General features: G+C 41.4%; 1 protein-coding gene and 1 pseudogene across 2 annotated transcripts in view; one reads left to right on the forward strand and one right to left on the reverse strand.

Moving 5' to 3' along the window:
* Ccdc66 (coiled-coil domain containing 66) overlaps nt 1-13489 on the forward strand; it is a 36605-nt gene that overhangs the window by 18879 nt on the left and 4237 nt on the right. For both annotated transcript variants that reach the window (XM_038309525.1, XM_038309522.1), the window contains 7 exons: nt 5392-5639; nt 5816-5900; nt 7232-7393; nt 8324-8468; nt 8935-9063; nt 11797-12293; nt 13336-13376. In XM_038309525.1, the coding sequence (XP_038165453.1) occupies nt 5392-5639; nt 5816-5900; nt 7232-7393; nt 8324-8468; nt 8935-9063; nt 11797-12293; nt 13336-13376 (1307 nt within the window). The remainder of the gene's footprint in view (nt 1-5391; nt 5640-5815; nt 5901-7231; nt 7394-8323; nt 8469-8934; nt 9064-11796; nt 12294-13335; nt 13377-13489) is intronic.
* Nucleotides 9628-9723, reverse strand: LOC119799664 (annotated as a pseudogene).

Raw genomic sequence — 13489 nt, forward strand, 5'->3', positions numbered from 1 at the left:
GCGGTGGTGGCGCACACCTTTGATCAGAGCACTCAGAAGGCAGAAGCAGGCAGATCTCTGCAAGTTCGAGGCCAGCCTGGTCTACATAGTGAGTTCCAAGAACAGCCAAGACTGTTACATAGAGAAACCATGACTCAAAAAACAATAAATTAATTAATTAATCAATTAAAGAAAAAATAACAACTGGTGCTGGAGAGATAGCCCCGTGGTTAAGAGTACATAGTGCTCTTAAAGAGGACCGAGTTCAGTTCCCAGTGTCGATCCTGGGTAGCTTACCGTGTCTTCAGCTCCAGCCCCAGGGCATCCGACACTCTGCTTTGGAACTCTTCTGCTCCCATGCACATACCTACACATACATGAAATTAAAAATAATAAAAATCTTTGCCTGTCCTGGAACTAGCTTTTGTAGCCCAGGCTAGCCTCGAACTCAGAGAGATCCGCCTGCCTCTGCCTCCCAAGTGCATTAAAGGCATGCGCCACCACCACCCGGCTAAAAATCTTAAAACCTTATGCCAGCATATTAGAGAATTTTGAGAAAAAATGGCCAGAGAAGCAGAGATCAAGTGGTAATATACTTCTGAAGAAATTGAATCCATCATTCAAAGTGTCTATATTCAGGAAGCTGAGGCTGGAGGATCATAAGTTTGAGGGCAGCCTGAGCTACAGTGATCTCAAGCCAAAGATCAAGAAGGGAAAGAGGGGGACCCCAGCAAAGTAAATTCCAGGCCCAGACGTATTTACAATAGGAAGAAGGTTTTTAGTGCGGTGTTGGGACTAGTGATCCTGATAACCAAGACTAACAACACTTTTGATGTTAAAACTGGACTAGAAACCTTGGAAAAATTACAAAGAATAATATGGAGATTGGATTTATCCAAGGAATGCAAGCTAGAGTTAATACTCACAAACTAATGCTACTTGTAGAAATAAACTTAATCAAAAAGGCTAGATTAAACTAGATGGTTGTGGCTCACGCCTTTAATCCCAGAACTCAGAGGCAGAAGCAGGTGGATCTCTGTGAGTCTAGGGCTAGTCTGGTCTACAGAGTGAGTTCCAGGACAGTCAAGGTTATACAGAGAAAACCTGTCTCAAAAAAAAGTCTAAATTAAGATTAATATTTCTGCTGAGCAGTAGTAGTGCACAGCTTTAATCACAGTACTCAGGGGGCACAGGTGATGTAGGAGGGTCTTCTGTTTTGTGTTGATTTCATTGGTTAAATAAAGAAACTGCCTTGGCTTTTTGATAGGGCAGAAATTAGGTAGGCAGAGTAGACAGAACAGGATGCTGGGTAGAAGGCAATGTGGCAGACGCCATGGCTCTCCTCTCTGAGACGGACACTGGTTAGACTCATCCTGGTAAGCCACAGTCAAGTGGCGATACAGATTATTAGAAATGGGTTGAATCAATATGTAAGAGCTAGCCAATAAGAGGTTAGAACTAATGGGCCAGGCAGTGTTTAAATGAATACAGTTTCTGTGTTACTATTTCCGGGTCTAAGCTAGCCGTGCGGGACCCAGGCGGGACAAAAAGCAGGCCTGCTCGCCTCATCACTACACAGAGGCAGGTGGATCTCTGTGAGTTCAAGGCCAGCCTGGTCTACAGAGCAAGTTTCAGGAGAGCTAGGGCTGTTCCACAGACAAACCCTATCTCATCCACCCCCCGTAAAAATAAATAAAAATCAATGTTTATTTAAAAAAAAAAAAGATCTACAAAAGCAGAATGATGGGGCTGGGTAAACAGCAGAGCCAGGAGGGCCTGAGTGGGGTGCAGGCTTGTGACCCACACTGGGGACATGGAGACAGCAGGTCCCTGGGCTTGCTGGCCATCAGCCTAACCTGCTTCAGGTTCCAGTGAGGAAGCCCTGTGCACAAAAGCAAGATGGATGGGGTCTGAGGAATAAACAACACTGTGGGATGAGCTCTCTCCATCCCACACCCACTCCCAGAGGAAACTGATGATTTGATAAAAAAAACATTTTGCTCTTAAATTACATGTCTGGATGAAGGACAGAGCTAGAATATATATATTTTTGATTTGGCCAAAAATTCTGAGTAGATACAACTCTATGCATGGTAAAGAATGTGAAAAACTAGGAATTTGAACTGTATGCTAAAATTCTATGAGTCATGGTTTAAGTAATTTTTAATTGAAAATATTTTTTAAAATTTAATTAAAATATAGTTACATCATTCCCCTCTCCTGTCCTGCTCCCACACCAACTTCAGAGTGTTCTCTTCTTTATCGATTGCTATTGCACGCATATATAGACAAATACATTCAGAAATACAACCCACTGAGTCAGTTCAGTGTTGCCTGCATGTACGTGTTTCAAAGACTGAGCACTTGGTATTGAATAACCAGGGGCCTCATCCCTGGGGAAGACTTAATTTTCCCCCCTTTGGCTTGTAGGTCTTCATCTGTGGATGGGGCCTAACCCTAACCTCGAGAGTTCCCCATCTTCATTGGGATGTCAACTGTTGTTCATGTCTTCTTAGGCAGCCATGTTGAGATTTCTTGATTGTAGCTTCTCTGTCATAGCTAGAAGACACACTTACAGGCAGACTTTCTGCTCCTTTGGCTCTAAAAGTCTTTCTACCTCCTCTTCTGTGAGGTTCTCTGAGCCGTAGATGTAGGTCTTGTGTTGTGAGTATCACTTGGGCCTTTGGCAAGTCGTGTCTTTCTATATAATGATTTGCTGCTGCTGCTGCTGCTACAAAAAGAAGCTTCTTTGATGAGAGGTGAGGTCTGTATTTACCTGTGGGCATAAGGGTAAGTATTTAGACTACAGTTAGGAACTACACTGGTTTAGGGAACTGATAGTTGTGGGTTTCCTAAGGCCCAGGATCTCATTAGCCATAATATAGCTGACTAGGTTTACAGAAGCAAGCATGATTTCCCTCCTATTAAGCAGACCTTCCTTGAGTTCAGTTAGACAGTGTTGATTACTGCCAAGATATGCGTGCCACTGTTGTCCCGTATGCTGGTCACTGTTGGGCATCACAGCTGGACAGGACTACTGGTTGCTTCCTCCCTGCCTTCCTGTGCTATGACAGCTAGTCTGCAGGAAGGATGCTCTGGCCCTCTAAGGATGTGGTGTCTTCAGCAAGATGGACTTACTGACTAGAAATACCCTATCTTGTTTTGGGAGCCTCTTGCACTCTCTGACCAGCAACTTGAAAGGTTTCTCAGTCTTTGGTTCTTGGTGGAGGTACAATGACCCCAAATGGTGTGATTTCATTTAAACTATAGACATTTGTATACATATACACTTAGATGTAATTTTAGGTAAATATAAAATAATACTTAATATTACTAAATTATTATTATTAAATAATTCCCTGTCATTTTTAAGCATTCTTATTATTTATCCCTCCTCCCTCAGTCTCCTTCTGTATTGCTTTCCCTCCCCCTACGCCCCAGTAGAAACCCTTTCCCGTTTTTCCCTATGTATTTCCTGCCATTCTCACCCAACCCCCACATCCCATTTACTTTCCTGGTTTCTGCAGTTTCTCTAGTGATGGAGGAGTGTTTATGTGTTACTTTCATTATTAATAAAGAAAACTGCCTTGGCCCTTTAAGAGAAAATTAGGTAGGTGGAGTAGACAGAACAGAATTGTGGGAACAAGGAAGTAGAGTGGGAGAGACGCTTCAGGCAGTCGCGTGGTGAGTCTCCATGCTGCTCCTCTCCGAGATGGACGCAGGTTAAGATCTCTCCTGGTAAGCCACAACTCGTGGTGCTACCCAGATTACTAAATATGGGTTAAAGGAAGATGTGAGAATTAACTAATAAGAGGCTGAAACTATGGGCCAGGCAGTGTTTTAAAAGAATACAGTTTCCGTGTAATTATTTCGGGTGTAAAGCTAGCCGGCGGCGGGTGGCGGGACGCAGCCCAGCCGCTTCTCACTACACTCTAGGACAGTGGTCTTCAACCTTCCTAATGCTCTGACCCTTTAATACAGTTCCTCATGTTGTGGTGACTCCCAACCATAAAATTATTTTGTTGCTACTTCATAACAAATTTTGCCACTGTTAACAGATCATAATATAAGTATCTGGTATGCAGGTTGAGACATCTGAAGACTTGGAGCTATGAGCCATGGAGTCTTTCTATGTCCAGCATATTTTCTAGTTCGTCCATTTACCTGCACATTTCATGATTCAAGATTTCTTTTTCTTTCCTTTACCAGCTGAATTGTATTTCGTTATGTAGCTGTCCATACCTCATTGCCCGTCACAACAGCCATCAGCTGGCTCCAGTTCCTAGCTCTGTGAACCTTACTGAGCGAGTGTGTGTGAAGCAGGAAGGAATGTTAGTTGTTCTGCTGCTTTTATTCTTGGAAGATCTACTCAGTCGCCAGAAGGTTCTTTCCAAAAATTACATTTTTATAGGCTGTTTTAAATGAAGAATCAATTAAATACAACATTTTCTTTCTGTGTACCTAGATGTTTTACACTCTCTACCAGAACATGTTTAATATACAATTCTGAAGGTCAGAGTGTGTCTCCTTAGTACTATGAGCAGATTCTTTGCTTATCAGCAATGCTTCTCCCAGGGAAAAATGCCTTCCTGGGTTAGATCTGAGTGAATACCCTGCTAAGATTACCCTGTCGCGGCCTGACTAACTTCCTCAGGAAGCAGGACTGCTGGAGTATCCTTGCAGCTCTGCCAGACAGGAGCAGCAGAGGAAATGGGCTGCAGACTTGAGTAAACAAGTAGACAGGCAGCCAAGGAAAACAGAGGTGACTCAGGAAGTTTGTGAGATTCCAAGTACTTACAAACTTATGCATATTCTGAAATTATTTGGGAAGTTAAACATCCTTATGAAACCTTTCATAGAATGCATTTAGTGTGGTTTGGGGCACTGACTGCTTTCCCAAAAGATCCAGGTTCAAGTCCCAGCACCCACATGGCAGCTAACAACTCTAAGATTTGATTCACACAGACTTAACCTGCAGGTAAAACACCAATGCACATAGAATAAAAGTAAATAAAAAAACTTTAGAAATGAATTTTTTAAAAAAATCTCAAGATAGTTACCTAATTATATAAAGAATTAAAAAATACAATTTGTCAGCTTTTATGATGCATAAACTACTTGACTTCTTTACTTTTTGAGATTTTATTCACTTTTTTTAAAATTTGTATAGGTGCTCTGCCTGCAGATATGTCTGTCCCACATGTGTACAGTGGCCAAGGAGGCCAGATAAGAGTTAGGGTCCCCTGGAACTAGAGCAGCTGGCAATTGCCAACTGCCATGCAGGTGCTGGGAACTAAACCCAGATCTCTTCTTGGAAGAGCAGCTCTCTCCCTAGCTGTCACTGTTTGTCATTTATAATTTTGTACGGGAGTAGTTGAAAGGTTCTGGGCATTTCTCGTTTGTCACTCTCAGGGCGAGGAACATGACAGATGGGCAGTGCACTTTGATTCCTTAAAGAGTCATGCTGGTTCTCAGTCTCAGCTGTCCTGTCAGCGAACACACCAACCCCTGGAGTCCTGTTGTGTCTCTCCTGACACTCAGGAGGTGGCTGATGTCCACAGTGTGTACACACCTTCACTTGCCATCCAGCTGGAACCTTCAGAAGAACAGAGAGCCAAAGCTGTTACGGATATGACCGTGTCATACAGTCAGAAAACAAAGTAAGTTTACATTTAGCGTTTAGTCTTCAGAAAGTGTATTAGACTAGAACTGTCACTATGTCCAGTTAGTTTCAGCTTGGCATTTTTCTTTGAAATAGAAGTGATTAAAGATGTAGCTTAAGCAAAAAATGGTTAACCTTTCTGGCAATTCTGAATAACTAATGTGTGTTTCACAGCTTTCTCCGTTCTATGACTGCACTCTTGGACCCAGCACAGATCGAGGAGCGGGAAAAACGCCGGCACAAACAATTAGAACATCAGGTATCAATCACACTGAAGCATTTGGTGTTTGCATACTGTGCCTCACAATGTAAAACAGTGTTCTTTGCCTTAGTAAGTCATGATGGCCAGCACACACTTAAGAAAATGGAAAACTGAGTATTTTTTTCCCCGAGAGAAGCTTGAATGTAGCTCAGGCTGGTCTTGAATTTGCTATGTAGCCAAGGCTGGTCTTGAATTCTTTATCTCCACCTCCCAAATCCTGATTTTCAGCTTGGGTTCAGTTATATCCTGCTGTTAAATCCAGTCTCTTAACACAACTGGTATACTATTAGAAATAAGCTTGGGCTGAGGACCAGACAGTATTATTGTCATGCTTCCTGACTTTTGTCGGATCTATTAAATGAGTATGTTGTATACATGACTTTGAACTATTATTAAATATTAGCTACTTCCTCAGAGTTCTGTTTGGGTCTTTGAAAGAAAACATACCAAAAAAATCAAAGTAGATGTCTGACTAAGCAATCTAGTAGCTAATAGAAGGCTAAGATTAAAACTCTTTTCAGGCTAACGTTAGAGACATTTCATGATCTAAGTTTTTGTGGTTCTCTTTTCTCTGAAGAGTTTGTGTGTTGAAATGAGCCATGTTGCTTAGATGTGGCTCAAACATTTTCTTACCTAGTCTTCTGAGTAGCAGGGGCCGCAGATAAACATTCAGCATACAGTTGAAGCACGATTAATCAAAACTCAGAGAGAAAAACTGGGGTTAAATCTGAAGGTCAGAAAACCAAAGCAGCCAGACGCTGGCTCTTATCTTGACCTTGGTCTAAAAATGGCGATCCTGCCTCTAAGAATCTCAGAATGAGACTGAGCCTGAGAGCTGTCTCCTCTTGTTTTAAAATCCCTTCTAGAACTGGGATTAAACGCATGCACCACTCAGTTTCTATGGCAACTAGTGTGGCTACTGGGATTAAAGGTGTGTGTCACACCTGCCTGGTCTGTATGGCTGGCCAGTGGGACTGTTTTACTCTCTGATCTTCAGGCAAGTTTCATTTCTTAAAATACAAATGAAATATCACTACACTCTGTGTCCAGTACATCGCTGTGCCCAAGTTTAGCAATTCTTTTGAATGTTTTGTGAGTAATTTGGCCCAGTTAATTTTCTTTTTTGATCATAGTAAAAAGCTGAGAGCATCTCCCATTTATTTGTCAGTGTGACGAGTAGTGAAGTGATCTCTTTTGTGATACACATGCTAGGAAACAGTTATCCCCACCCTCCATTGTGTCTAACTGATAAATTATATTCTCACCATCAAAGCTAGCGCTACATAAATTTTTATTTGTGAGAGTAACTTGTAATTACTTCTGACTAGAAAGCAATCATGGCTCAGGTAGAAGAGAACCGCAGGAAGAAGCAACAGGAAGAAGAACAAAGAAAGAAGGAAGAGCAGGAAGAGGAGCAGCGCTTGGCTCGGGAACGGGAGGAGATGCAGAGGCAATATGAAGAGGACATTCTGAAGCAGAAACAGAAAGAAGTAGGTAGTTGTTTTGTGGAAGTAAGGAAGAGGCTGAGGGTCTGCACATGTTTTGAATAGTACAGCTACATGTCAAAACATTACAGCTAAGGAAAGGGAGGCCTGGCAGGGTCACACTCCTCATATGGTCCACGTCTCAGATGCTGCATGCTTGGCGTGTAATGTGAGGTGCTCAGGGTGAGCGCCAGCACCAAGCTTCATTATTATCTGGATAGTAGATACATAGAGCCTTCTAGGGTCCACAGGATGGCTCAGCAGGTAATGCGTGTTCACCACCAGTACCTGGAACACATGTCCCAAGGAAGGATTTGGAAAGCTGACTTATGACCTCCATATACACACTGTGGGACAAACATTACCACCTCCCCACCCCTAAATAAATCAAAATTAATAATGATTCTAGATATTAAAAAAGAGTAATGATTGGCTGGGATTGCTGAAGAAATTCCTGACTGTGTTAGAGGCTTCCAATGGGCTGAGTAGGTAGCGTAGTCCAGTGCTGTGTCCGAGCTGACCAGATAGAAGAGCAGAGCATCTGGTGCTGTTCCAGTTGTCAGTGGTAAAAACACCAAGTCGGCACTTTCTTGCCAGTTTCTACTTTGTATCTTTCAAAAGTAGGATGTGGAAAGGTATGGTTTGCACCCTCGATTCATGGACTAGGCTGAGACAGATGACATAGTGGTGGCACACACCTGTAATTCAAAGTTTGGGAGTTCAGGGGCAGCCTGGTTTACAGTGAGACCCTGTCTAATAGCAAGAACAGGCATGTTAGAGTTATAATCGCTAACAGGCCCTATTGACTGTTCCTCAGCTGATACCTACCCCAGCACCCGCTCTGTAGGGGAAGCCTGTGTGTTTGTACTGAATGTGACCAGTCACTTCACTGAATGTGCTTGCTAACTCTTTTACTGTATACGTCAATTTTGCTAGGAAATCATGACTCTAAAGACAAATGAGCTGTTCCACACCATGCAGCGCGCTCAGGAGTTGGCGCAGAGACTGAAGCAGGAGCAGAGAATCCGAGAACTGACTCAGAAAGGACATGACGCATCCAGGCTGATTAAGAATCTTGGCAGTAAGTGACTAATTGGAATTTTATTGATAGTTTTGTTTCTGAGGATGATTTTAAATACTTGTCTACTTTAAATCCTTAAAAACACACATTAATTAAATATTTTTAAAGGAATGGAAGCTTTTCGCCCAAGCCACCTTGAGAAAACTGCCCTGAAATAGTACATGCTGCAGTCTTTTTCATAGAAATTTTCACAGTAATCCTGACATAGGTAAAATGTGCACTTTTCCATTCTTAGATTTTCAAATTCAGCAAGGTCTGAGAATATCGGTAACTTTTAATAATAAATTTAGGCTACACTGTAAGACTTTCAAAAATTTGACTACAGTTTATGACAAATGAGTAAAAATGTCTTTGCTGCTGTACTTTCCCAGGACCTTTGGTGCTAGGCAGACACTGTCACCAGCTGGAGTGCGTTAGTACTCTGTGTGTCATTTTAAGATCTGTTTCTCATTGCCATTCAACACAGCAATAGTGGATTATAAGGCGTCCACTACCATTTCCAGTTCAGGAAGAGATGCTGAGGAGGCTGCTGAAGAAACCTGTGCAGCTACTCCTTCCACAAACTCTCCCAGGATGGACATTGGCGTGCAGACAGGTATTCATGGAGGGCTTTATTGTTCTGTTTCACATTTAAAGTAAAGACATCTTTGCAATGGGGTGTCTTGTAGCCAAGGGTGACCTAGAACTAATATTCCTGCCCCCACATGTGGAACACAGGGATTACAGGCGTGTAGCACTGTGCCCTGGGGATTGAGCCCAGGATATAGTGCATGCTAGGCAAGGAATTCGCTGGTCTGGAACGCTCAAAAATCTTCCTGCCTCTCCCTTCCAAGCTCTACTATTAAAGGTGTGCACCATGTCCAGATGTCTGATGTTCTGTAACATCTTCATACTTGTACAGTTACCATCAGTTTTATAACCTTTTCAGTATTCAAATTTATTTTTTTTTTTCTTTTTTTTTTTTTTTTTTTCTTTTTTTGGTTTTTCGAGACAGGGTTTCTCGCAGCTTTTTTAGAGCCTGTCCTGGAACTAGCTCTTGTAGACCAGGCTGGCCTCGAACTCACAGAGATCCGCCTGCCTCTGCCTCCCAAGTGCTGGGATTAAAGGCGTGCGCCACCACCGCCCGGCTCAAATTTATTTTTTATGAAAGATGCTTTTTAAAAATACAGAAAACATCACCAATTTGCATGTCATCCTTGCACAGGGGCCATGCTAATCTCACCCGCTTTAGTGTATGTACATTGGAAATGAGCACAGTGTTCAGAATAACTCACAAAATAAGTGGCCCTTCTACTTTCTCCAGCTCATGTACATTCTGCCTGTTCTGTGCTTTTCATGTAACCAGAACTACGCTGTTAAAGTGGTCTTTGTTTCTGGCTTACTGACTTCCCAGCATGATATATGGGTTTATCTATGTTATAGATCTTATTAGGACACAATTCCATTTATTCCTTAGACTTCACTGTGTGAATTATACTGGATATTGTTCTATCTATGGACATTTCAGTTATTTCTGCTTTTTCTGTAGATGTTTTGTTCTCTTAGGAAAGAGTTAGAATTTCTGAGTTTTGTGATAGGTGTTGGGGAGCCGCTGATCTGTCATCAAAGCACCTGTCTCAGCAGTGTACAAGTGTTCTCTTCTCTCTCCATGTCTTTGCAGAACTTGGATTCTAATCTGCATTACCCCAGTGACTGACTGATAATGCATGTATTTTCATGTGCTGGTTTTAAATTTTAAATAATGCGGTATTCACAATTAGACACTCCTGAATATTTTTAAAGTGATTTTTAATTTAGTATCTATGTAATGGGGTGGATAGGTGTGTGTAAATGAACACAGTGCCTATGGAAACCAGAAGATAGTGTCCAGTTTCCTGCAGTTATAGGTGGATAGGTGCTGGGAAGCAAACTTTAAAGGAAGTACTGCTCTTAACCTGCCAAGCCAGTTCTTCATCCAGCTCGTAGGTCTGGAAGTTTTTAAGTTCTGCAACATCTCACCCCAGAAAGGAAGCCCAGAGAGCAGAGTGACGACCGCACCAGTGCCCACTGGTGAACCAGGCTCTATTGGGGTTACTAACAGGAGGGTTACTACTGAGATCAGGGGTAACTCAAAAACAGCTACGTCACCTAAGAGCCCACCCCCAAGATTGGTGCCCGCCCTGAAAGCTGCAACCTGGAGCTCCACACAGCTCGCAGACAGCTCCACAGTAGGATTTCCCGTGTAGTTCTGCAGGGCAGTCTCCTCCAGCAAGGCTTTTTTTTTTTTTAAATAATGCTGGGAGGGGGGATCCCTCAAGAATCTTCAAGATTTTTCTTAGACATGTATCCTTTTAACTCTTGGGGCTCAAGAGCACCCCCCCCCCATTTCCTGAAGGAAACAGACATCACCACAGCTCTATTTTCTGCCAGCTACTGGAGATTATCTCAGCACACCAGACAGCCAGAGCTCATACTAAATAAACTACGGGGATAACTGGTATAAGGCATTTTGCTATCTGTGGTGCCACTCAAATGCATTCTTAAAATTGCTTTGTTAATGGTAAGGTTGGATGCTGCACCTGCTGTAGAAAACAGTATAGAAGTTGCTCAAAAAACTAACAGAATTCCATTTTGGGATTTACACCTAAAATAATTAAAACAAAACACAGAAAAATTCCAGGTATTCCTCAAATAATAGAACCTTGGAGTCACAGCAGCATCCCTGAGGTCGCTCCCAGCCTAAGTGTGCAGACAAACAACATTAGGCCAGTTTATGCGGTGGAGTCAGCATAAGGAAATTCTGCAATGTGTTCAACATGGTTATAAATTCAGAGTTTTATACTATTTGAATAAGCCTGTCTGTTACTTTTTTTTTTTTTTTTAATTTTGAATAGCCTGGAATTTGCTTCCTGGAACTCTGTAGACCAAGCCAGCGGAGCTCGCTCCAGTCCTCTTGCCTCTGCTTCCTTACTTCTGGGATGACAGGTGTGTAGCACAGGGCTGGTTATGAGGGCTAGCTTCTAGAATATCAAAGCAGAATAGTGGTTACCAGCTTCTTTTAAAGGGGATAATTAGCAGTTCTTTAATGGATAGTTTTATTTGGAGGATGGAAGAAGGCACAACAGGTAAAGGTGACTGCCACCAAGGCTGAGGACCTGAATTCCATCCTTGGAATTCACATGGCAGAAGAAACTGACTTCTATAAGATGTCCTTTGACCCCCATGTGTGTAACATGTGGCATGACCCACCACACTAAATAAATTTAATAAAGACAAAGTCATTAAGTATCTTTGAGAAAAGTGTATTTCTACCTTTTGTTTTATTTAATCATTTGGAATTTTTATTTAGATGACTTAAATTTAGGAATTTTCAACAATGAGCTACAACACTGTGGATCATTAACAGAGAGGGGCACTAGAAACTTTCCTTCTCCAGAGATTTCTACAGAATTTAATGGACATACTAGCACTAAAAATGACAAGCAAGAACTAAGTATTGCTAAAGGCACTAATTTAGACAAGGAAACCAGCTGGCATAAAGGCCAGTGTAATCAGTACAGAAGAACAGAGAAACAAACAAAACATATTATGAAGAAATGTCCTAAAAAGCCCGCTTGGAATATAAACAAGCCTCTGAAAAGGTATGTCCCTGCATCAGCAAGATACCCCATCCATCTCCAAAAGGAGAAAGAAGAAAAAAAGTTAAGAAGGCAGATGGAGCTGCTTCACTTACTAGAAAGAAACAACCCTGCGAACCTCTCCCAAAATAGAGGTCCTTCCCCACAAGTTCTTGCGCCATCTCATCGAGAAACTGAGTCAGAGAACAGGTTGCAGCTAATCAAAAAGGTAAGGCTTTTATTTCATTACTAAGTATGTATTGATGTTTAGAAGGCTGTGATTCATCTAATAGGTTACAGAAAATTACATTAGTGGTCAAAGGAAGACATCCATGCTTGTTATGTGAAATATTTGACTGTTGTATAATACCTGAACTGAGTAGCTGCATCAGACTGTAACCCCAAAAGCCAAATAATCTTTACTCAGATGAATGCTTTATTCTAATGTATACAAAAATGTCATAATACATAAAATGATATAGTATTCAGATGTAAAGAAAAATCAACCCTATCTCAAAAAAAGCAAAACAAAAAAAAAAAGCTTATAATGTAACAAGCAAATACATGTTAGGGGACCAAAAAATAATAAGTGATTAAAGAATGAAATGTAGGCAGGATACATGAATCCTGGAAGATAAAAAGCTAATTTATCTTTTTTGACAGACAAGTAAATAAAATCATGGTAGTGAGTATAAAGACCTAAACAGAGCCGGGTATGTTTTTAATCCCAGCACTCTCGAGATAACTAAGGGAGTTTGAAGCCAGCCTGGTCTACATAGGAAATCCTAGAGACCCTTCTCAGAAACAAAACAAAACAACAAAAAAACTTAGCAAAGCTCCAGAATAGTCATCTTAACTTAGAAGTTCATGTGATATGTAGTTTTGGGCTGATCAAGTGTTTGAGTGCCTTCCTTAAAGTAGCTTTATGAAGTCTTTGTGAGATAATTAGAATACTGTGATTTCATTAAAACAATAAAATTCATACAGTTGATGTAGAAAGGAATTAATTACTGGTCTGGGACTATATTGTTTCCTATACAGTATTTAGATGATTTAGGCATGTCTGAGAAGTTGGTGAGAAAGCTCAGCAGAATGGTACCTGCCAGAGCCTGACGGCCTGTTACTAGGACAGAAGCAGTTCTAAGTTGTCTTCTGCCTTCCATGCACACACTGACACATGCGTGCATGTACATACACAATGTTTTAAGTATCTGGGGACATGTAAAGATGTCACTCTTACTCCGTGTTTGCTTGTGTTATCCATCTTTTAGGCAGAAGAACCTCTGAAAAGTCCTTCAGATATTGAAGAATGGTATGTATATTACTTCCTTAGCTACTTAGTGCTTTTTGTGAGAAACAAAATACCCATTCAAAATCTGGATGAACATAGTTTGATGTGCAGATGAAGGCAGCAGTAAGAAAGAG

This window comes from Arvicola amphibius, chromosome 12 (assembly GCF_903992535.2).
Source record: "Arvicola amphibius chromosome 12, mArvAmp1.2, whole genome shotgun sequence".
In the NCBI taxonomy this organism is placed as follows: Eukaryota; Metazoa; Chordata; class Mammalia; order Rodentia; family Cricetidae; genus Arvicola; species Arvicola amphibius.